General features: G+C 38.0%; 1 protein-coding gene across 8 annotated transcripts; it reads right to left on the bottom strand.

The window, feature by feature from the left end:
- Positions 1 to 1,447: 1,447 nt before the first annotated feature.
- crtc1a (CREB regulated transcription coactivator 1a) lies at positions 1,448 to 24,884 on the bottom strand. Of its 8 annotated transcripts, none has more exons than XM_038718287.1 (15): positions 24,713 to 24,884; positions 21,812 to 21,928; positions 19,938 to 20,063; positions 18,063 to 18,124; positions 17,407 to 17,501; positions 16,556 to 16,641; positions 16,421 to 16,461; positions 15,740 to 15,924; positions 15,384 to 15,607; positions 15,007 to 15,099; positions 12,945 to 13,040; positions 11,328 to 11,432; positions 8,634 to 8,717; positions 8,331 to 8,511; positions 1,448 to 6,313 (listed from the first exon to the last, which is right to left on the bottom strand). In XM_038718287.1, the coding sequence occupies exons 1-15, from the start codon at positions 24,836 to 24,838 to the stop codon at positions 6,108 to 6,110; spliced, it is 1,827 nt and encodes a 608-aa protein (XP_038574215.1). In that variant the 5' UTR covers positions 24,839 to 24,884; the 3' UTR covers positions 1,448 to 6,107. The 8 variants fall into 8 exon arrangements, with proteins under 8 accessions (XP_038574215.1, XP_038574214.1, XP_038574217.1 ...); XM_038718286.1 differs by having other exon boundaries at positions 12,945 to 13,043; positions 24,713 to 24,883; XM_038718289.1 differs by having other exon boundaries at positions 12,945 to 13,043; positions 15,426 to 15,607; positions 24,713 to 24,882.
- Between the last annotated feature and the right edge of the window lie 1,001 nt (positions 24,885 to 25,885).

Raw genomic sequence — 25,885 nt, 5'->3', positions numbered from 1 at the left:
GCTTTGACGTTTGCACGTATCCAAGTAAACATCCCTGCCGTACACCTGCATCAGAGCCGGTGCAATCCCGGTTATACCCATGAATGCTTCTTTCTGAATGTGCACCTGATCTATTATAATATACAGTGAATCAGTGGCAGGTAACATAATTTTATTCAGCCTGTGAAATGAACCTTAAATTAAAACAAAATGATAATCTGAAGAAATGTGTTGGCAGCATTACTTTAATTACTAATTAATTCGGCCCTGTAAGTCTATTTAAATTACTATTAAATTATCATTTAGTCTGTAAAATGTCAAATGTGATGAAAAACGTCTATCACAGTTTCTCATGGCCCATGGTAACAAATTACTTGTTTTGTGACTTGTTGTTCTGATCACAATTTCAAAAGCCAAAGGTATTTAATTTACAATGACATAAAATAGTGAAAACTACCAGAAATCGTCACATTTGAGAAGCTAGAACCAGATAAATATAAGCATTTCTGCTTGATAAATGACTTCCTCAATAATCAACATGGTTGATGATTCATTTTCTGTTAATAAACTAATCCTTGAATCAACTACTTTTTTCAGTTGTACCATCCTCAAAAGTAACAAAAAACACTTAGGTCACATGCCAAACTAAAGAGAAAAAATACAAACATACAAAATATCACTTCAGTCATCTATCAGTTAGAGGCCTACAGGTTTCACTTTCCCTTGTCCTAGAGGAGGGAATCATATCACAATCTGTTGAGTTATTGTACATTTTTAGACCAACTTTAATTATGGTTTATTTCCCATTATTGCATCAGTAACCAACCACACACACAGCCTGCAAAATCTGTCATACATCCATGTTACATTTAGAACATTAACTTACACTTACCCCACCCTGTTTACCACACAACATGGCAGTTATTCGATTGACCAATATTGATGAGTTTATATTGCAGCATTTCACCAGCAGATGGAGCCTTGTAGTTTCTAAAAGAGATGGGCTTGATCACTAGAACAGGAGATCAAGCAGGGAGCAAGTCAGGATGCTGCATCACTGGACCAGATTGGTTTTAAGACACTTGTGAGCCATTTGAGGGCATTGGTGATGATGGTGCTCCGGAATTCAGCATTTTAAATTGGAGCCACCAAACTGAAAGGAGTTTGGCAAAAAATCTGCAAACAGAGAAATATATTTTTCAAATATTTTGCTCATTTAAAAAGTAATTCTTGAAGCTCATCCACCCATCCCACATGCAAAATGTCGAGTCAGCTCATTAAAATTGTCAGTGTGGACAGAGTGGGAGCGGAGCAGGGCAAACACTGGGTGGGAATCTGCAGAGTGGGTGAGAAAGTCTAAGTTATGCCAGTTATGGGGGCTGTGATCGTCATGTAACTACTGCTTTAGTTCTTAGTTTTCTAGTGCTTTTTGTAGTCCACCTAATGAGAAAAAATAAGATTAGTCATCTTTGGCTTATTCAGATATATTTATTTTAATTTCATTTACAAATAATAATGCAAAGATACAAATACAGAAGCCTTCGCACAAGAAAAATACATCAGGTACAGTTCAAACAGAAGCGTATTTCATCTTTAATATAGCACACATTTACAGCCATACTTGGTTTCTTTTGGTCCAATTTGATAGTTAAAATAGAAAACATAATATGAGGAACAAGGTTTGAACCAGTAATTTTTAAAGGGTTAGCTCAAAAAAGTACCATCTTGCCAAGCTGTGCTGCAGAATGCTAGACTTTGCATATTCTATGAGCATAATGTTTCCTGTTGCTGTGAGTGTACTACAGGAGCATAATGCACCCCTTTACGGCAGTAAAATGCATGTGCAGTGTAATAGTATCACTGTACTCAGAAACAAAATACATTATATAACAATTTAGCTGCCATTGTATGAGGCTTGAACCAGCAGTGGGCTGTCCTCAAAATGCACACAAAGGATTCATAGATGTGGGAAACCCACTGAGTGACTGTACACGACTATGACTCCATTTCATCGTCCTGATTCAGTTTGTTTTTAACATGTTGCATCACAAAAAGTCAATCTACATATCTCATACATAGACTGTACAGTATGTGTATTTCTTAAGCTATTTCTTACTGTATGTCTATGTTATTTCTCAGACAAGATGTATATAATTATATTCACTACAAAATAGTGTTTGACTGCAGATTCATAAAACATAGGCAAAACTAAATATTTAATTTAACGCAAAATACAACATGTCAAGGTAGAATTTCAGTAATCATGTTCAATGTAAACAATGCATTTTTTAGTTCATAGTTTATATATGAAGCAATTTGTACCCCAATAAAATATTTGGGGGAAAAAAGCGAGTGTGTTTCAACCAACGGAAGGATAAATGTCTAAACATTCTCTCATTTATGGCTGTTTTGAAGCTTTGGCTTTTTGGTTCAACTGTTGATTTTGCACAAGAAGAAAGAGAAGGTTAACTGATACCAGATTTGCTATAAAACGAAATTCAACAAAATCAAAATAATACTTATTCTGTTGAAATAATCTTCTGATGGCATGTTGCTGCTCATGGCAAGTACATAGGAAGGAGAATTTCTGCAGAGCAAAAGTCTGTAAATTAAATAAAAAGTGCTTCCAGGGCCTTGAAATACATACAAATGAAGTATAACTCATGAGTTAGTTATGATAGTTCATTATGGTCATACTATTGAAATGTTTGTTATACAATTCAAGTTATATTACTGATACACTGTTAAATTTAAATAGCAAGATAATTTTGGTTTTCTACACTGCAAGTGGTTCATATATAGTCTGTTATTCCAGATACTGTAATTAACAAAGCTGAAACATGTTTAAGGAGAGAAAAACAAACATTGCTCTGTTGTAAACTCTTGTCACTGTAAACACCAATGTATAATACCAATGGATACCTGAACATTGATGCATAAAAAAGGTGTCAGTAACAGGCGACACATAAGTCAGCGCTATCTACATGTGCACAAAAAAAGTTGAAAGAAAACAGAAAATGGACCTACACAGATGTCAGGCTGACTATAAAGTCTGAGGCCCAGCAGAGAATATCAAGCCACAATGACATATTGCAGCACAGTATTTCTCAGTGCATTTTCTCACTTTGACATCATATCACATAGAGCACAAAAACATTGTTCCTACCATACAGCAATATACAAAGCTAGTCTAGATTTACCATGACATACTAAAAACTTTGTCGGGGGTTGCACAGAAAATAAGCACATACTGTATATTGCAGTGTAAAACATAGTACCAAACAACAGCTTCTACATGTGCATAAAAGGCTGATTACCATATATCTGACGCTTTTAGGCTTCACTTAGCAGATACATAACCTACATATGACGCTGGATTAAAAAGAGACAAAGGACAAGATTACCTAACAAGAAGAACAAAACTCTTAGACAAACAAAGCTGACCCCAGCCTTCAAAGGAAATAAAACCCAAGCCATGAACGGGGAAAAAAAGTGATTCATGCAGTCACAACATTATTAAAAAAGAAAAAGAAAAAGAAAAATCTGCATCACTCTTCAGAAACATGATGCATCCAAAACAGAGTATTTTTTAAAAGGGTTGGGTGGGGCTTAACAACTTCATTTCAACTGACTCGATAGCATTTGTCAGAACATTTTTTGATGTACATTATGTGAGAATAATGGTGAAATGTGTGGGCACAGGAAGACCTTGTCACACATCAACAGACATAATGTTGTAACTACAGAATAGCCTTTTTCATAGTGTGGAATATTGATGGGAAATGGCTATATAGTGTCCTATAAATTAACTTATATATATTCATTTTAATAATATTCATACCTGGACTGAATTCCAATATAAATTCCATAAAATACTTGGATTGGTTAATCCCATCTGATACAGTATTGTGATAATGCGCCCTGCAAATTTCAAATGTACTCATCTGACAAATCACACTGTAACTGCACCGTTTTTTATAATAAACTCTCAGTTTGCTAATCAATGATAAATTATATTATTTTCTAAATTAATACATTTCTATTTTCTTAAACCTGCTATCAGTAGCAGAAAGAGCTGCAGCACAGGAACATGACCGACACACCTCTGATCACCACTGTCCCAAAATACAAATGTTTTCCTAAATGTAGGAAAAACTGCATTAACAGTAGACAGCTAACAAAATACTCACTGATTAAGTAAAAACAGCTCTTTTAAATAGACTATCAATATATCACTTTTCAAAAATAACTATAATTTAATTTAGCTTTTTTTTCACGTCTTTTTCTTTTTTTTTTTCTTTACAAGAAGGCAAGTTTAATCAAAGACAGGGCAAACAGGTCCAGTGCACATAACAGTCACAGGGGAGTTTGGTATATAAACGCTCATAATTCAGTGTTTTAAATTAATGCATAAAGTGCGCTATGAGATATGGGACACAGTTATCCAATGGACCACTCAAAGTAACACACTGACTTCACAGAGGATTCCTTTTCACAGCCACATAAATGCCGAACTGAACACCGGAGAGACATGGAACAAATCGATAAAGGGTGCAGACAACACCGGCATGACGAGGAAACTGATATGCAGAGTCACTGTAGTGCAAAGGAAACAAAGATATATAAAACTTAAAACAGTATGCCATGTCTCCTTCGTAGGGAGAAAAATGAACAGGTTAAATATATTTGGTCCTACAGTACAAAACAACAAAAGCTAGATATGAGAGGCAATGAGGATGACAAGGTGGCAACAAAACAACTGTACAGATGTGACCTAAATACATTCTCATTGAATCAACAATGCTGTTCTAGTATAGAGGCAGTTCAATTGTCTGGAAAAATATATATATTTCAACTACACTGAGGTCACATCTTTGGGAGTAATCCAGGAGAGTTTCTTTCATATGCCATCCTCACTGAGCCTTTTTTTCTCTCTCTCTACACCATACTAGTCTGACAGAAAAATGTGAAGAGTTTCAAAAATATCTAAATAAATATAACATGGCACCATCGCTGTGCATTCTATAAGAATGTTGCACATTGGTTTCCTTTTATAAGGGTTCATCTTATCAGTTCCGTGGTACAGTCCTAAATCAAACGCTTTAGTTTTGCATAGATACCATTACGCAAAATCTTGTCACATTCTTTACATGTAAAATATATAACAAAACAAACCTGTAAACGTCTACTTCATAACAAACAACTCATGTATCCATTTAGAGCTGAGTGGTAAATGAATATGAAAAGTGACATGGTAGTGACAATGGTTGACGAAATGGATATCGGCACACCTCAAAAATACAACTACAGTAATGCAATTGTGAATTATGTAGGCCAAACCACCTGTAAAACAGTAAAAAAATTACTTGACAATTAAAACATTTTTTCCTCATTTACATAATAGTCATCTTTGCATGAAAACCAAAATGTCAAGCTATTAAGGCAAAACAAGTATGCACAGTGATTTGCGATTTCATGCATAACTGATGACTGCTATTTACTAAGGTAAAATCAAAATTCAGCATTTCCTAAAAACAACTTAGGTGGCAAAATAATGATTCATCGTCACTCAAGTCTTGAGATGAAATTTGGGGAAAATCAAACCAGGCCACGCAGGGATTAGCACTACATGTTGAATGAATGAATGTTCTAATAAGAACAACCCGTTTGGCACAGAGGGAGTTTAAAGGTATTTCCTCTGAGCCATCAAGCTACTCTATGTTAACAAATCAATAGGTATACTGTAGATTTGCTCTGCAGACATGGTTGAGTCAGTCACTGATGGAGAATGAGAGACCAGGCTCCTTCTGCCACAGTAGTTTCATCAAGCTCCCTCAAATGAAATCTAAGCATCTAAAATAAATCAAAATTTGTTAAAAGTAGTGACAGAACCATGAAAATCACTCATACCATAACTTGAATGTCATCAGTCGTAAGCCATCTTTCTGGTTCTGAAGAGAAGGGAGGCCGGCAGCAGTCTTCAGATAAATTTCAATGCATTTTCCTCCAATAATGTTTCTTTTAAAAGTTCTCTCGTAGGGTTTTGATTGGGTTGGTTGGTGTGGAATTGATGCTCTGCCCTGACGAGGCCTCAACCTGCACGCTCCAGAAATGTGCGCGGGCAGCGGTTAGAGACGGTCGAGGCGAAATGCGTCCTCTGTGGCGGGGTCAGCAAGGACCATGTCCGGGTCATTGAGCATGTGCAGGCCATCCAGCGTCAGTGGGTCGATTTTCAGATCATCCAGTGGGAAGTGGGAGTCTATATCAAAGCTGACATCTGTGGACAGCGAGCCAGTCAGGTCCTTAGGCAGGCTTGGGGGAGACTCTCCACTCACTGAGCAGAAGCAAGACCGCAAAATAAAAAATAAAAAAGGTTAGTAGTTAAAGGCATTTGTAGGCGGATATTTGTCTCTGTGAGGTTTTTATGGGGGAGAGGAAAGGCTCTCTGATTAAAATTAGAAGAGAATTCAATGGCAGCAAGAACAAGAAGTCTGGGTTATAATTTGATAATAACTTGCTGTAAGAGGCTTGACATCTTGACATCTTAATTGCACATTTCAGTAAAGAGACTGTTAACAACAGACACTGCTAATTTTCAACACAACAAGACAACTGAGTGGAAAACATAGTTAGGATGTAAAATCCTGTTAAATTAAAAATTAAACATTTTTAAGAGGTTTATCACTAGATATGGAAGACTTTAAGTTATAAATTTAAGCAGCATTTATTGCTGCTGTAACTGTCACTCATGATAAATTTGACAGCCCCACCCATATACATTTACCACCACCAAAATTGTTTTCATACTGGATTTCTTATTGTTAGTCTTCTCTGGAAGGTGTTTGAAATTGTGGATTGATTGAAAGCTCTGTCAGCAAGGCACACATGCAGTTTCTGTACATTTGGAAAATAACTGTTTTTGCAGCCAACTCTCATGTGTGGGATATGTATGCCAGCGTGTTCCAGTTATTCAGAGCTCACCCTGCCACAGTGATTTAGAGATGGCCTTCAACTCTGTTATTCACTCATTGCATAATTGGCGGATTAACAACAATGTCAGGCAATTTACCGGCCTAATATGATGCTTTATAGGAGCCTTGCCTTGAATCATATCTGTGTGATGCTTATAATGTTCAGCTTTTGTCGATTCAGTACCAAGACATACTAGCTAGGGTTGGGTATCGTTTAAAATTTTACGATACCAGTACCAAAACCAGTACCCTTAAAGTCATACCGATAACAATAGAGCATTCGATACCTTGCATAAAATGCCACCTGTTGAAGCCATAGTAGTTGATTGGCAGCCTATTATTATTTTTATTGTTGTTAAGGCTATCTATTTAATTTTGTTAAGGCTATCTATTAATTTTTTCTTGTTTCAAATAACAGTTACATAAAAGTATTGGGAAATTGTATCAGATCGCTCCTCATCCTAAATAGTTCATCCTCACGGGTAGTAAATTATTTTATTTTGAATTACTGATGAGGAGTGAAATAGTTTAGTGACCAAATAAGTTGTGGGAAACTAATTTAAGGTAAATTTTTGATACGTGTGTTGAAAGTAAACGACGGAAAATTAATTGTTAACTTTCGATCAATAAACTCAATTGAAAGATCTACACGAGTGCTTTTTCCTTTATTGGTGAGTCGCAAACCTCCAAAACGACAGCCACAAGTATAAAACGAGATAGGAGTCTGTTAATACAAGTCACTAAACTACACTAAAGACTTTAAAGAAGCAAAGAGAGGAAAAGGGAGGCTGCACGTCCAGCTGATCACACCAACTACATCTGAAGCAGCCGCAGCTGCAGTTGCAGCCAGAGGCTCCGTGAGTAAAAGCATATAATTGATGTGATGGAACGCAGAGATCGATTGGTGACAAGTGATGTGAATAGCAAATAAAAATGTACAGAGAAGTGTTAAATGATACCAGAAGATGAAACCAACGGAAAGCCAAGCTTGTGGTGACAAACTTGCAACAGTGACGAACACATTTGAGACCGCAGCCGAAGGTGGGCCGCTGTTAAAATCACGCATGGACTTGGCCTTTTTTATACAATTTATGGTGCAGGCACATGAGGAAAAAAAGATGTGCTCTTCTCTGTCTTTCATTGTGTTGCTTGCGTGTTTGGCTGCAAGCAAAACCATACAAATAGTAATTTTTTGCCGCGATCTGGTTACAAAAAGTATCGATTGAAGTACTGGTTTGACTGGAGACGTTTCAATTCACCTCGATACTGCGCTGTTTCAGTCAATACCATAAAGGTATCGAGTAATAATACCCATCCATAATACTAGCTAATATGAGGTGCATAGACTTGAGTGAGGCATAGGATGTGTCGAAGAGGCACCTGTGAGAATGATGTTGGGGATGTTGCCATGGCTACTGTAGCCCAGCTGCTGCGAGTCCTGAAGGTTGCAATGGCCACCGGTCAAACCCATCATGAGTGCCTGGGAGTAGTTGAGGGTGGAGGTCTGGTTATACAGGCCACCAGAGCTGATGGGGGTTTCAATCATATTGAACTGCTCCAACTGGCAATCACAACAGAGACAGAAATATCAAAACGGCTGCTGTTGTATCCAACATAACGGCTCTAAAGCAAAAGCAGGGGGAAAAGCAGAACTACATACTGACATGTAGGCATTAGCCTGACCTGTTGTGAGAGTGCACTGGCCTGAATGGACGGGAGCTGCTGGTCGTAGAAGTCTGCAAACACGCTACCCAGTATGGAGTTATGCTGCAACAACAAACAGGCCAAATCAGATTATTTAGCCTTTGGTAAAAACTCCTAGTGCGGACCATCAACTGTGAATATTCTTCGCCCGGACTGCAGAAGTTACACATTTAACATAAAATGTGGAGTATGAAAAGGACACAGTCAAAGCAGCAACAACACTGTAAGCAGCAAAGTGCTTAATATCACCGTACAACATTTGGAAATGTCATTCTTCAGAGTAACTAATTCACAACCAGTTCATGTATGCTAATGCATCCAGCGTTCTGTACGTGTATGTTACAATATTTGTGTATTTATTGCAGAGAAGAGACAGACTGCTTAGCACTCATTAACGATTTGCTAACTCAAACATAGCTTAAAAGTGCACTGACAGTTCAAGGGATGGCACACACAGAAGACGCAATAAACAAGCATGTACTAAAGAATAATTAAGAAGAAACTACTTCATTCTCAATGGCTGTTTAGAGCAAGACACAGACACAAAAGGCAAGAAATCTGCAATCTTACAGCGTTTGCTTTGATGTACAGATGTAGTAGGCATACTGTACATCCACTATCACAAGAAATTATGAATATTTCATAAAGGGAACTACTTAAAAGACACCGCAGTGGCAGTACTTTTCTCCATCTTCTCTCCATCTTAAAATTGAAGGGAAATAATTGAAAACCTGCAAAAAATAAAAAGATACATTTTTGGTGCATAATAAGTAACAAAATCAACGGACTCACTACAAAATGAATGATTAAGCAAACAAACAAATAAATAAATTGGGGGACTTGTTTAACTGCATGTATAAGAACCATTAAATATACCATTATCCCAAAAGTGAGTATACACCATGTACTGATAGATGGAAGCAAAATGTCAAAAATCAGTCAGCTAAAGATGAGGACATAAGGCAGCTCAATCCTCTGCTGCCTTCTGGCCTTGGTGTTTTAATTTACATGGACCAAATGGAATGAGATTGATATGAAATAAAAGGAATCATTGAAAATATGATGCCCTTTGTGACTTTATTCTCCCTCCACAGACTCATACAGTGCCAGCTAATGCGCTTGAAGTTTCTCATTTGAATGTCCTCATTGAAGCAGCAACAGAGATTCTCCTATTTCATCGAGGCCTCTTAATGTATAAGTAATTGGATCATATTCTCAGCCCGTGCTCCTCCTAGTTCGAAACTAAATTATCTGTGTGTGCTGCAGATGTCCCCGCAGGGCAGAGCAGGATAATAGAGCACACAGCTTGTCAGTTGTGGTTTAGCCCGTGGATAACCTCAGGACTACGAGTGAGCCACTTCAGCTTGGGAGACAATTGAGTTGGGTGAGCAAACAGCAGGACAAACATGTAGATATGCATACGCACAGCGTTGTCACCGTCACCTGCCACACATCTCTTTCACGGCATCTCAAAGCAGAAGAGCAGAAGAGACAGAAGAGACAGAAGCAAGGCTTTTCATGTTTTCAGTACTGAATTTAATACTCTACAAAATATACATTTAAACATGTCATTTAAGGTTTTATTAAGGGAGGTTAAATCAGTCAACGATTTACAAATCTCAAATGCTTATACTGAGTCTGACACAGATTAAAAGCCCTGAGCTATGTTTACCTTGGGTGCGTTTAGTTTATCTTAAAGCACCACCACCCTGCAAGCAAGGTTCAGTTTGTTGAGATTCAACCATGGGAATGATTAGCAGCTTCTCCACAAAAAAGCTTCCAGGGGGGATTACCATCTCCCCTGCCACGCTACCTCAAATCCAAAATACAAAACCACAATAAACACAAAGATCTGATGAACAGTTAAAAAAAATACAACACTCCAGTACAGAGTCTTATATAGCAAGACTGGGGAGGAAACGGTAGAGATGCAACGAAAATACCACAAAAGCAGCAGAGAAGGAAGGTCAGGGACACGGCTACATAACAACACATCAATGACACGGAGTGTTTCAAGAGAGTGGAGGTCAGATCTGGGCAAAACAGGGACTACGTAGGCTTCACATATCAGTAGTTAATGTCACCACCCATTACTGTGATCATATTATGACATTTTTTGTTTTTTAAAACAGTAAACTAATATATGCTGAGTATTACAAAGTTGTTTTTGTTGTGTTTGGTTTGACTTCCTTTAGTCGTATCATGGCATGAAAACCACAGGTGTAATTAACAACATTAATTATGGTGCTGTGTATGTTGCAAAACGTCCACTGAAAAACACCTGTGAATTTCCTGCTATGGCACGTCAAAATACCAGCAGTGAAAAGGGTCAACTGTAACGCAAATCAATATCAGAAGATCCTTGTATTACTGCGATTTTTGCCCTTTTTCACCCTTATTTATAGAAGCAAAGTGACCAAGCTAATAATTGAACAAATAACTATTCAACTAACTTAAATAGGAAAATATAATAACCTGATTTGTCTTGCTCAAGTGCTTAAAATAAACCGACATACTTAACTTACTTTTTGCCCAGATCTGCTAATGTCAACACAATACAAGCAGCTGTAGGGGGTGGGGTAGCCACAGAGTCCTACTCAGCAATGCTAACCACAGAACTACAATGTGTTTATACAGAGCGAGCCAGCAGCTCACTGGTTCACACGCCCTTACTTGAGGCGAGCCTCCAGGTGAGAAGCCTTGATTGGAGACGGGGGAGGTTGGAGACTGATTGGCAGAGGATCCGACCCTACTGCGGTACTGTTGGAGGGAGGAGGCCTGATACAAGAGGATACGTTTGAGTTATTCACATTGGAGAATGTTCTCCATTGGCGTCTGCGTGTGTCAGTGTGCTCATACTGGATATTATGTATCTTTGTTATTTGCATCTCTGGTGCTTTTCTATACTTTAGGTTTCCAGTTTACCTTTATCAGTTCAGCAGGTTCCCCTACTGAGGAATCACTAAAATATTGATTCACTGTTTTTAATGGTTGTGACCCCACATACTAGTATCTAATGCTGAAATATAATTAAAATAATAACAGTACACTCTGTAACACATGTCACATTAATGCATTAATAATACTCAGAGAAAACTACAGGGGATTAATTAGGAGAGGAAAATGTTGCCAGGAATCTAAGCTAAGCGACTGAATACTGTAAAACTGGAGGATCAGAGAGAACCAACTCTGCTCTTGTTCTGTTCTGTCATATCTGCTATTTTTAATTTACTCATCCAACAAAATCACACAAAACAAAAAAACATATCTATTCTGATCACAAAATCATCACGACCATAACTGTGGAGAGAAAAACATCAAAGTATAGTAAATAACAGATAAACTAAGTAATTCAGATTTAGTGGTGGATCAAACAAGACTTTTTATCTCTCATCACTCAAAAGCCAACAGGTGTTCAAACCACCACATTCCTAATCTATAGTTAGATAAGCTTTAGAAATTTTGGTAGCATAAGAAAGAGATGTGATAAAGCAGTTCAAGGTCTCTAGATACAGATATAAACTAGTGAAATAATAATTCCTATTGTAGACCTGTTTGAACTCTCAAGAAAGTGAAAGAAGATGGTATTTTCCACGATCTTGCCGGAGCTGTATTTGCTTCAGACCTCAAATCTACAAAAATCTAAAACCATCTCTACAAACAAATTAATGCACAAAATAAGCAAGAGAAGTGTAGATGAGTTTCATATTTATGGTTAAATAAACATAAAGTTTGGTCTAAGCTGCTGTGTTTCCTCGCAATGTTTCTCTTGACCCCACACTGCAACGTCTATAAAACATTCTCTGAGACCAAGAGAATGTAGGCCACTTCATTTCTTTCTTATCCAAACACATTCCCACTGCAACAGAAGTAGAGCGAGAGCCAAGATTTGAAGGACCCGCAGTGCCTTGCAAAAGCGTTTAGATTCCTTGATGTTTTGCACATCTTGCAGTTTTTGTCTTAGTTCTGGGCAAAGTAAAGAAATCAATTCTTCAACTGTAAAGATATACATTTTATAGACAGAACATTTTGTTTTCTTTTTTAATGTTAGTGATCACTATACAACTCTTCCCATAATAAATGCACTCTACTTCATATCACACCCAAATGTGCACAACGAAACGGAGTCTGAATGCTCTGACACGGCAGCATGTATCATCGAGGCCGACAAACTAATGCCACCAGAAAACACAATTTTAGGAAATGAGAAATGAGATCCAGCCATCACTGTGTCGCTGTCATAACTCAACACTGTTAAAACACTGATGCACACATGCTTCCACTGCTCACCGTGTTCATGTCCATGGTCGCGTTGCTTTGTGAGGACGTCTGGTTGTCTGACGTGGAGCAGGAGTTCACGGAGGACGACAGCTGAACCAGACCTGTCTGCTGGAAAATAAAGAGTGAAGTCATAAATAGATACAGACATCATCTTATCATCAAGTAACAATTTATAGCTCTAATATTGGCTTATCACAGATGAAGTATATCAGAATCTGCTATTAAAGTATGTAGGCAGATATGTAAAAAGAATTAGCAGTACATAAACAGCTATAGGCTGCATTATTATGTGTATATTATTTAAATTCAAGTTCTATATATTTTTGTTGTATTTTTGTTTCTTTATTTCCAGTGGTTTACAGTTAAAACTTCACTGTTATCTTATATGTATTCTTACTGTTGTTAGTGACCATTAAACTATCATCGTCAAATATCCTTCATTCTGCATCTTGTGCATATGTTTGCCACAACTCTCTAATAAATAGATTTGACAAATCCTGTCTACAAATGTTGTTTACATCATGTTTATGTCAAAATAAATATCAAATATGATTATTAGAAGTTCAAATATCGATAACAGTATTAAGAAAACATAACATTACTTTAATAAATAGAATAAAACATCATAGAGCCCCCAAAAAAAGTCAACAAATTCTGTTTGAATCATTCATTTATGAAGTACTGCTACTGTACATCAGAGCAAAACTCCATAAAAGGGGTTTTCTTGAGGATGTGAAGAGCTGGTCCGAGGACAGAGAAGACCTTCCATAGTGCTGAGGAAAAATTATGGATTTGGTTGCAATATCGTAATGAGAATATTTGCTATTGCTTTTTACAAAAATGTCTAATATTTTTCCATTTCCTGCTGGGAACTCTGCACATAGTACAACCTGTGAGGGAGAGACTGGAGTCTGCTCAGGTTCAACCACAACTCAACAATAAACCCCTTAACAAGAAACACATCAGAGGTCTGTCCAGTCCTGCTGGTAATTTGACATTAATTAGTTCTGTCAATTTATTTAAGCAACAGACTTTTATGCATAAGAAAATGGTCACTTTCAACAGATTAATAAAATCATCCAAATAGAAAAAGTACTTGAAGGTCGGGACACATCCTCTTCATTAACAGCAGAGAGTCTGGTTTTTATCTCAGATGTTTATTTCACTTATTTGTTCACAATCTGCTCACATCTGGATGTTGAAAAGGATTTGCTGGCTATAGACGGCGGTTTAGATTTGACTGAGAAGATCTTAACATGAACGACTGAAATTAATGCATCTGAAATAGCTTTACTGAAAAACTGCAATGCACAGTCGTGGAATCATTGCTGCTAAACTTTGTTTAAAATCCAGTAGGAAATAATATATTTGCAAGGAAGCTGATTTTCTGGCGTGACATGGACTTAAAACAGTAGTTTCAAATTGAGCTATTTTCACAGCAGTGACATGTAAAATCAAGCTTTTTTCCAATGCAACCATTTTGTTTTTGCATAAATATTGCAATAATTGGACAAAATTTTAAATTCTTACATATCACTCACGGATGAGTCGAACTATTGTGATTGCAGTATTGCAAGAATTAAGGACTTGAAGGACCGGATATCTGGGAAAGCAGGTGGCAAAACTGAAAAGCTAACTTGTAAAGGAAGGATAAGTTTGAAGTTTCAGCTGTCGTACCACCAGACGACAGAGCAGCTTTTATCCCCAGGCTATAAGACTTTTAAGCTCAAGTTCATCCTCAGCACTGCTCCATTGATTATAGTTTATTTCTGTTTACCATTTTTATAATTGCTTCTGTATTAATGTATATTGTCTGACTTTGCTACGTAGCAGAAGGGAGTTACAAAACTCATTTTCACTATATAACCTGTTATACTGTGACAAATGTATGTTTTCATGTCTTTAAATGTACTAACCCGAACGTGTGCTTCTGATTTAAAAAACTGTAACTGACTTGGTGTTTGAGTCCCAAGTACATACTCATTTTGTTCTCTTCTCGCTGAGCTAAAATCCCCAACAATAAAAAAATCTGTGAGTGCAGCTCAAGCTTTTGTGCAGGAGGGATACTCACTTGCTGGCTCTGGTGGTTCTGGGACGACGGCTGCTGGCTGAAAAAGGTGTACTGCGACAGCTGCTGCTCAAGGTTCATAGCATTGATGGCCGCCTGGGGGGGACACAGCAACAGATAAGTCATGAGGTTCCAATGTTTTATGGGAAATGCCTTTATTCCAATATTTGTAGCCTGTTCAGTTGACAAATTTTCCATTAACTTTATAACCCATAGAATAATAATTAAAAGTGGTTATTTTATACCTACTAATGGAAATGATTAACATTTACACCACATACATAACCTCATCGCCCTAACACGACAAAAAGGTCAACCTGATCCAATGGGAACTGTCGAAAATAAATGAAATCAAAAATTCAATAATAAATTGAGCTTACATGATTGATGAGCTGAGGTTGGGGTGGAGAGCGGGGCTGTACCTGAGAGAGACTGAGAGGTGGAGAGGTTGGGGAGAGCTGCAGGTTCTGGTGCTGGTGGGAGTCTCCTGTGTTCAGGAGGAGAGGAACCATGTCGTCCTGCCCTGACTGTATTTCCATGGATACCGCGGGCTGAGATGTGTTCACTCCTACCCAGCACACAAAAACGGCCTTAAGGAAAGAGTCTTTTAAAAGCACACGTAGAGAAATTGGCAATGTTGAAATGAAAAGTCATTAAGATCCTGCACATAACTACGGGAAAATCGGAAAAGTTCTTTGTTAAATGTGAGTAGACTGCGATATGTCGACAGTGTTACCTTGCGTGTTAGCCACAGTCTGTGTGCTGTTGGAGGAGCTGAACGAGGCGGCTTCATCTGAGTCGAGCGGGGTGGGCAGCGGAGGAGGAAACTGGATGTTGGTCAGGTCAGGAAGAGAACCGCCAGTATTGTAGGTTGCTGGTTTTAATGAAGTGGTCAACTGCTGGTCCGGAGACGGGAATATGCTGCAGAAAACAGACGGGTGTAGAGAACTCAGTCAGTGACGACAAGCTTAATGCACTTTGAAAAATGACATGACAATCTGAGGGAGCAGAAACACAGGATATCTTGTGCGAATTACTGAGCAACACTGGTAAATGTTTTTCAATATAAACAACTCCACAGATATTTGGACTTCATGCATTTGGCCAGCAGTACTTTTGCAAATGCCTTGGCTTCACACTCTTATTACTTTGGCGGTCGAGCGCGTAAATGAAAAGTATGTTTAATTACATTCAGATGGCTTCAATTTAAAGTTATGTTTTATTCATGTTCTTCTGATGTGTGTGAATATGCACTTAATTTGTTAAGTTGCCTGTGTGCACTTAATGCCATTTTCACTTCACTAAGATTACAACAGTGCAGCCATAATTAAAATTCATCATCTTTTCATTATTTTAGCCAGACTTACAAACATTTCCTCAGGCCAGTTCTATACAGGAGAACCAGTAAAATACTCACTGGATCCCAGGGACTTTGCAGGGCTTGGACCTTGAAATGTTCTAAAGGGGGGGGGGGGAAATTCACAGCTGTAGTGTTATGAAGACTACAGAAAAAGCTGATTTGAAAACATTTATGTGAGCACACAGGCTCCACCTTTTTGCACTCCCAGTTCTGGTTTTGTCCATCGTCATCAACCTCTTGTTTAATTGCTTCAGCCCCTGGTACAGTGAGCAGAAGAACTGGAGAGATGGAGAAATAGGAAAAAATAAATAAAATAATAATCTTCTCAGTCTCTTGGGTCTACAGATGTCCAGCCTGTTTAAGCTTATAATAATCACAGCCCACATGTCCTCGTTAAATATGATCAAGAAAAGAAAGGGAGGAAGATAATAAAAAAATTGAAAGGAAGAACAATATAACATGAAGTGTGACATTAATAAAGTAAAAAGATTTTAAAAACTTCAATACAGAATGACTTTAATAGGTTAAACTAAAAAAATGTATCCAAGGAGATTTATACAAAATCAATCAAAGTGCTAACAGAAATTAAAATAATCTGCCTCACGCAGCCATTAATGGTAAAATTCGTCAGACACTTGGATGCACCCTGTCTTCTCTGCAGTCACTTTCCTCCTCTGCCTTCAAAGCCAGATTTAAAACCCTTTCATCATACATTGGAGGGCACTCCACTGAACCGTCAAGGGAAAGCAGCAGAATACCACAAAAAACAAACAGGCTTACAACAAAACAGCCCCAGCCATCAGCACCTACTACAGCTAAGAAGAGGAAGGCACCCCAACAGTCTGGTTAAGAACTGATGAATTAGAAAAGCTCAGTTTATACTTAACACTTTATGAGCATATTGTAATACATGAATTCCCTTATATCAACCTACTGTAGAATTTTTATTTATCCTGTTACTGAGCATGTTCCTATGTATCCTGACTTAATGAAAATTATCCTTTAACAACTTTACAATGAAAACTCTTTGAGATAATGTGTACCTCGTTTTGGCTGTAGCTCCTGTGATCCTCCAGTGAAAGAGGCCTGCTGGGCAGGAGTTAATGTGCTCTGGTGTAGTGCTGAGTCAGAGTTTGTCCTGCAGCACAAGAATTAAATTCACAGTGCACATTGTATAGAAAAATCTAATAAACACTTTTTTGAAAAGCACAGAAAATACAAATCACTCAACAACAATGTTGTACAGCCCACAAAAACAATTATATTTTAGACCAATTCAAGCTTTAAGGAAGGCATAAACCACAATCATTTGTCATACTGACTGTTTTTTAGGTTCATGGAGAGTCTCCACTGGTCTACAAAAAGTATGATAACATTTTGAATAATCTGAATGTGATCCTATATTTTCTAACGGCTTATGGTGAAAGTCTATAGGCAGCATTTTGTCCATGACAGTAATCTGTAAAAATAAGTCGCTAAATGTGTGATTATGTGATATGCTTCCATAATCATTTGCGATTTTAAAAAGTCTTGTCATGTTCCCAGTTTGTCTTGTATTGAGCTGACCCCACAGCTTCATGAATATACAAATAACGTAGAGCAGTGTGGTACAAGTCAGAATTATTATGATAAAAAAAGAGTAACAACTAGGATAAAGAGTCATGCAGAGACTGGGTTTCAAGTTTAGCCCTAGTCTTACCTCCTCCAGCTGGTATCAGGTGGTGGTGACAGATATACTGAGCCATATGGACAGCTGTCAATGTGAGATTGCAGGTTAAGAAAACACAGCTGGCAGATTCATTGCATTCATTTCTGTTAATTCTTTAAACACAAGGAGGTATAATAAAAAGCAAAATGTTGGTGGTGTCTCAAAGAAATCAGCATGTGATAAAAGTGAGGAGGAATGAACAGCGAGCCTCACATCACGGTCCGATATTTGTCAGGGCTTAATCTGCAATACTTACTGGCTCACTGTACATGCTGCTTATTACAGACATTCCTGCCAAACACAAGCATAATTTGACTTGAATTAATTACAGGCTGAAGTCATTTACAAGCATGCAAAAAAAAACAAGTGAAATGATTCTGCAGCCATAGAAATATCTGAAACAACCATGAGCTACATTTAGGCACATGTTTAACCACAGTAAATAAATCTTATAAAACAGCATACAGCCTCTAAAGTTGTATGATCTATGATAAATTAAGTGAGAAAATTCATCAGTAAGTAAGTCATTTGGACCTCAATTAGCCGAGTGATCCTATGTTCTACATTCTATCCTACAAACTGTAATTTAAACAACAGCTATATTGTACTTTTTGTATCCTTTGTTTGTTTATCTTTTTATATGCTATTGTCAATTTTATGTTTTATATTTATGATTATTTGACCGCAGTACTTGTTCTATCTTTATCTTATATTTTTCTACCTCCTATGTTTTTAGTTAAGCACCAAAACACCAGAGCAAATTCCTCATATGTGTAACCCTACTTGGTAATTGATGCAGAAACAAGGAGCACCTGTTTGGGCACAAAATCCTGCTGATAAACTTGATTGTCTTAAAATGTCATATATCAATCCACTTGAAGGCTAGGGTGTTAAATATTACCTCCATATCAATGTTTTTTCAATGTAATATAACTATACCAAGCTGCCACATTATTAGGCAGACCTAGTTAAATCTAATGCAATGCAATTTAATTGTCATGTAATAAATGTGACTTTAAGACTTAAGATTTGCAGTTTTTGTTGATACTGTTTTGTGGTATTTCGATATTTCAATATTGCAAGATACAATTTAATGGCACAACAAACCACAGTGGTGCTTTCAGACAATACAGGAAAGCACTGAGACAGAATATCATTAGGAATCGGCCAAATTGATAGCCTGGGAACCAGACAAATCTGTACAGCTCATGTCTCATTTGCTCAGGCAGACACGTCTGGCCACTCTCCCATTCAGACAGATTTCTACCCAAAGTGGATCTGGTCGGGCCAATCACAACAGTTCATCTAATGTAGGGAGGGTTTGATACGATGACTGACAGAGGAGCATCACCAGTTTAGATTTGAAAAGTCACACATCACCTAGGTCCGTCCAGCACAGCGCACCAGGCTCACAAAGCTCAGATCAAACTGTCAAACTAGGCAGAGCTGATCAAATATTAATCAAGATTCTGTTACTGCGTTGCCTATTTCCTCAAATGTCAAATGTCTGAAATGTTTTCAGGAACCCATTTTAGTGTTTAGCTTTAATTTGAGTTCCAATTGCGTCCAGAGACATTTTGGTCTGTGCCCGTGGATAATGCCCCTTGGAAATCGAAAAAGCGGGAAAACAATAATTGAATTACTATCACAATATTACCATAAACAAATGATGTGGGTTTAAATTAGATCGCTTTCTGCTTAACAGACCTTCAACAAAGCCATGTCACAAGTTTTTCTATGAGATTCAGACCTCAGATAGATAATAGCAACAGAGATGAAACAGTACCTGACTTCCTAAAATACTGTATCTAACTTATAAACATCATCACATAAACAGCATAATAAACAGACGGTTTTAAAGGATATCTGGCGTCCATGTTTGTCAATAGACAAGGGTTTTTGGTGGGGTGATGTGATGCGGTTCCGGTCCCGGTAGACTCTGTCCACCAAGCCGTGGTGTCGCGTTGATCTGTTTGTGTCAAGTCCTGAATTCTAACAATCGAAGACAGAAACAATTGGAATTAACTGATCAAACTGTGAAGTTTTTTCTCAAATCAGCCTGCAGAATTGGACCGTACTGATTATGCAAACAAAACTAAATCCTTTCTTAACCTTTCCTTGGCCCACAGAGAATAAACCTGTGTTCTGAGCTCCTGCATAAAATGAGTATGTATGTGCTGCATGTAGAACAGAGATGAATGTTAATGGGTCTCAGGGCAAAAATGATGAGAGTAAATTGTTAAGTTCCTGTGAAATTAAAAATGAGGATCTGGAATGTGCCCATTTTTTTCTGTTCCCACAATTTTTCTTGAGTAATATTTGCCTCGGCCATCATTCATCAGCAGATTCATGGGGGAAATGAGCCTTGACAGCAAAACACTAGTAGTGACCATCCTCCAAAATCAAAGAAGCACTTCCCCTACTTGAGTTTTGCTGGGTTGTCAATGGGAGGGCCTCGGTCAGCTTTAACTTTATATCTCTGTCCCCACAGAATCATATATTCCACACATGCAGGTCATTAAGATATACTGTATACATTTGTTTTTTTAAGGATGGCAATGGAAACTTACAGATATATAGGAGAAACCTTTTCTAGCCTCATGTGCTGCAGCGATAGATGCATTTCCAATTGGAGTAAAGTATGAGAAATTGCTTTACTCTGTGTTGAGCTTCAATACCTTAGGCTGCATAGCACAAGAGATTGTTCCCAGTGCATTTTGGATGTGAGAAAAAAGGGGCTGCTTTTCTTTCTCGTGTACACAGACAGCATTGCCATCACAAAAGTGGCAGCAAAAACCAATAAAAACTGTGGAAAATGAGTGTGGTTCCCAGCACTGGAAATTATGTGTGGGATGTGAGTCTACTGATTTAAAATTATACGCATTATTATCTCTCTTTTGTTTTTAGATACCTGTTTTTAAAAGTGGGCACTGCCACAATTTGGGTTTGGACATTACACTGAAAAAGTGTGGACATTATATAAATAATAACTTTATTTATAAATATTACAACAAGGATTATATTTTTAATATTGTAATTATTTTCATAACATTCATTATTATGTAATTCAATTCCCCCCCAAAACATTTCGAAAATTGCAATGTTAACTTGTCATTTTAGCTTCATAACATTATTATTTTAATCAACAAACACAAGCACAAAACTGTGGATCCTCCCACAGAAAATCCACTCTGTTTTTTGCATACTCTGTTTATTAAGTTCAAAGTTATGGTTGAATTCTTTTTCTCAAGACTTAGTTTGGACGCAGTATTTAGAAATGTGTTATTTTGGGACAGACCTACATAGCACTCTGTGGAGGACAGTGTGTTCCACCATACTATAGTAAAATACACCTAATGTAGACTGTGGGTCGGTATATTTACGCTCTTCTATTTTTTCTAAACGTGTAAAAGTGCTCTTGTTGCTTACGTAAAAGTAAGTGTGTTACTTCCTGTGTAGCAGAGCATTTATGCCAGCAAACACAGATCTGGTGGTGTTTGAAAAAGCAAATGTAAACATTTTTATAGAGCAGCCACAGGTTGAATCAATATTGCAGGATATTACTCAGCCACAGATGGGCACAAAAGATATTTATATACTGTATATGCAGCTGTGGATGATAACTGTAAAACAAATCCTGGTACAAATGTAATGTTCATTTGCCAAAATTCAACACAAATCTATTACTCTTCATCTATATTATATTTCAGTTGTTGCTGAAAATATAAATAATACCTCACCTGAAAAGGCATATCAACAGTGCTGCTTCCAATCTGATTTACATTTGGCAAAGATCCTCCATAGTACTGCCCACGGTTCTGTCCCAGCTGCAAATACTGAGTTTTCTGCAATTGTAACTGGAAGCAGAACAACACCAGGTAAGACAAGAGGTAATTATAGTTCTTTACAAAATAAATAAACATGGCTTTCTCAGTCATAGCAAATTCATGCTCCAGTGACAGCAAAACATTAAATTAGCTACAAACACACCACATGCCTACAACAACTAAAATTATTAATACAGCAGCTCAATGTAATTTCCTGCAGGGAAATGTTAAACAAAATACTGCAGAGGGGACATTTATACACCTTTCATTTTTCATTAACCACCTGTTTGAGGTGCCAGAATTAAGATAGACATGTGCTGATTTTTAGGGATGCACCAAATGTATGCAAAATAGCAAAAAAGAGCACTTTTAAATAAATTTTACGAACAATTACATTGACATGTCGGCAGTGTGGACGCATTTTAAAGTGTCCGAGAAAGACGCAAAAATCGCCGTTTGCAGACACTGTTCTGCTGAATTGTCTCCTAGCACATCCACTTCATCTGTGGCTGAAAAAGGCAAAAAACGGTCTTACCCGCTTTAAGTGTTCACTTGTTTGTGAGAAGACGATTAAGCTAGCCGCACCTAAATTTGGAGTGCACACATATTCAAGCCAAGCCTTTATGGTAAATCCACTGAAACGGACCAGTGCGAGCTGACAGGCGGGTTAGTGACTTTATTTGTCTTTATTTGCCAGTGTCTCTCTTTACAAAGTCAAATGTTGCAGTATGAGAGTCCTACCTGAAGAGAGGCTGTGTTCTTCATATTGCGCAATTGAGAACCACATACAACAGTATTTATCAAACTGGGTTGGAGTTGATGAATTTAGCTTGAGTGATGTCTATACAGTGTGAAAATAAGATTAACTGGATTATATTCACAGAAAGTATAAAACATATTACATGTGTACATTAAAAGTAAATGGACAGATGTAATTTACTTTACCGGACCCTCTCAGACCTCGGACCCACCCCCAATAGTTTTTCCAAATCCTATGGGAAACACTGAGTAAAAGCACATTTTGACTATTTAATTTATGCAATGGTAAAACAAAACAAAACAAAACAAAAAACAAATTGGCAAAATAAATGGAAAAATGTGAATGTAGCCTACTTGTTCGGGATTCGGCAAACATTTTCATTAAATTCGGTTTCAGACAAGAATTTTCATTTGGGTGCATCCCTACTGATTTTAACACTAAATGAGAAGGATACCACATTTATGTAACTTAGATAAACACAGATGTCTTCTGGCAAACTTTAATGCAGACTGTCGCATTTGCAGAACTCACCACAGCAGTGCAAAATAAATCTAATAACTTTTACATGAAAAGAGAGAACTTTAGGTGGAAACACTTCAGAGATAATTCAACATCGACTTTCAGAAAAGCAAACTCCCTAAAGCCTTATGACAGTGTTTATTTCAAAATGACCTCCAGTTCCATTTCCCATTAGAGAACCCATAACCAGTCAATTACATTTGTGTTGGCAGAGCAGAAAATCTAAGAATAACTACTACTCCGCCTGCATCACCGGAGTAGTTTGATAAGCCTCTGAGCTCAGAGTTTCATTCTTTAACTATATTTATACCTACTCTGTTGACAAAGGATTATGTATTGTAACATCTCTGGATCAGAAAGAGGCCAATCCAAATCTTTTCTAACCACAGGAACACAGGTACAGAGAGAGGGGGCACAGAGAGAGGCTGGGAGGGTGTGGGCAGGGTGAAATCTACCAAAAAAAAAGGCGCCACGGGCCTCCATTCATGATGAAAAATGGGCTCTCTGACTAACCTGTCTAGACCTGTATCCTAAAATACACAGTTCTAAAAACATGGTAAGTCTGACACAGCTGATTTATCTATTTGTTTATATGAATGAATTGTTTTAGTAGTCACTGTAGGACCCTGAATGGAATTCAGCCATCCTTCATGTTATTATTTAGGCTACTGTGCTTTTCCTGCTGTGACATGACAAAATGTCTTCTGTTGAAAATACCTATAAAGAAGAGTTGTTTATTTTTGCCTGTAGAATGACAGCAGTGACATACTCATTTTGCATAAATATTTTTTCCCCTACATGCACATTCCTCTTCTTTACATTTTCAGGTAAAGCACAAGCAATGCAGTGGCTCCATGTTTGCTGTGTTACAATCTGTCTACCCATCATGCTTCCCCTCAGCAACAGTCAGGGCTGAAGCCCTGCATGCATAGGATTTATCTCGGAGGCCCGTGTTGAATGTGGCTTAAATTCCACATAATCTGCTAGCATTCATCTTTGGTGTAAATGTCATTCATGTTGCAGAGCACACAGGCCTGAAGACCTGTCAGACAAGTTTACAAAGCCGCGTTACAAACACACCTCACCATGTATTCCTACCACACATACTACATACAATACTAATTATTAAGTATTTAAACAGATATATTTGTATTGTAGTGGGTAACATCGTTTTGTCAAATGGCCTTTTCTCTTAAGAGCATGAGACGAGGAGAAAATCGTCGCTGCACTTGGACGCGCGCTGTCAAATACGCATGCACGCCCCTTTGCTTTCCACTTGCGTGGGACAAAAATTGTAATAACTTTTTCGGACGAGGGTCCCCGTTGTCCAAAACAACATTACAGGACTGTTACACCCCAACACCTCTGCTCGTTGTCAGTCGTGGGAGAAAAACGCCTGGAGCTAGCAGGAAGCGTCGTTTGTTATTGTTTACCTATTCTGCCTGGCTGCGTGCAGCACCCGCGCTACAAATGCATATTTGACAGCTCGCTGAAAATACAAACGGAGAAGAGGTGACAAGAAGCGGCTTCGTTACCCTCGCTGCCCGGGTAATGCTGAGGTCCTTCATCACTTCTTCAAACGCTGCTGTCTCCTCTGCCTGCTTCTGGTTATGTAAAGCGATTTTCTCGCTGAATTTCCGCGGATTGTTCGAAGTCGCCATGTTTCGCTCTTCTGCTCCGTTTTTTCTTCAATAGCAAGTGTCAAGTGACACGGAATGAGAACACACAACTTCCGGTAAGAGGGGTTGAATTAAGTCCACAGAGTAAGTGCAATTTTGTCCTGAGATGTTTTTACCCACCAGGGAACAAAACAAAAGGCTCACAGAATCACAGCAGATAATCCGGTTGTTATGGCTAACAGTTGTTCAGCAGACAGTTCCCCATCCCAGGACCAACTCCTGACAAACATCTGTATCTTCATGTTGCTCATTGTGTCATTTTCTGTAGCAACCACTCATTAAATTTGGCTCTTTGCTGTTTCCCTGAGCTTGTTTGGTAGAAATGACTGAATACAGTTTTAAACATGTGATTTGTGAGAGTAATGAGACTTGGATAACTAAACCAAGAAACCTTTTTCACTGACCTGTCAAAGCAAGAAAAACAGGTGTAGCTAATGGCATAAATATCAGTGGCCCCATTCGATTATGTGTTCCAGTAAGCCTAACTCCAATGAGCGGGCGCACAGTACAGCTGATCCCTACCTCAATGGGTTGTAACCATAATTCATTGTTATTATTTATTGCGTGCAGCAACAGTTGTTTTCATTATCGATTCAGTTCGAGTATCGAGTTTTTTACTCAATCGATTAGGCTACTCTATTAAGCGTCAGAAACCCTAACACATGCCTTTTATTGCCAGAAGTCAAACTAAACTGAAGGCTAACAACTGCCGAATCAATTCATAATGTAGGCTAATGAAAAGGGCCAAAAGCAACCCTTCACATAAAGCTGTATTCAGCAAATGCAGGTATTGATAAAATATTGAAATACAAATTTATCCTTTGCCTGTTAATTGTGTTATTATTTAGTCAATGTAAAGCTGATTTAATTTATTTCGACATGTTGCGACAAGGCATACTTTTATTTTGAAACCAAAATCGCCTGGTTTCCGGTATCTGCACGGTTGTGTTTGGCTGACGCAGACCGCAGCGGTCTCACGTCGCCGCGCGGGGGTGTCCTGGAGGCGCACCGCACATCTGGACTGCGGTA

Source organism: Micropterus salmoides, unplaced genomic scaffold, assembly GCF_014851395.1.
Source record: "Micropterus salmoides isolate LMB-PRFRI ecotype aquatic unplaced genomic scaffold, ASM1485139v1 Ms_hic_scaffold_14, whole genome shotgun sequence".
NCBI lineage: Eukaryota > Metazoa > Chordata > Actinopteri > Centrarchiformes > Centrarchidae > Micropterus > Micropterus salmoides.
Note: the sequence above shows the minus strand (reverse complement) of the source record. Positions and strands in the feature narration are given on the sequence as shown.

Bases quoted from the DNA above. Each gene is read 5' to 3' on its own strand.
- crtc1a (XM_038718286.1), bottom strand. From the start codon at position 24,838: ATGGCGACTTCGAACAATCCGCGGAAATTCAGCGAGAAAATCGCTTTA. The intron at 21,929-24,712 runs GTAACGAAGCCG...TTCTGCTTCCAG, and splicing joins GCATTACCCGGGCAGCGAGG to TTACAATTGCAGAAAACTCA. The intron at 17,502-18,062 runs GTAAGACTAGGG...CTTGTGCTGCAG, and splicing joins CCTGATACCAGCTGGAGGAG to GACAAACTCTGACTCAGCAC.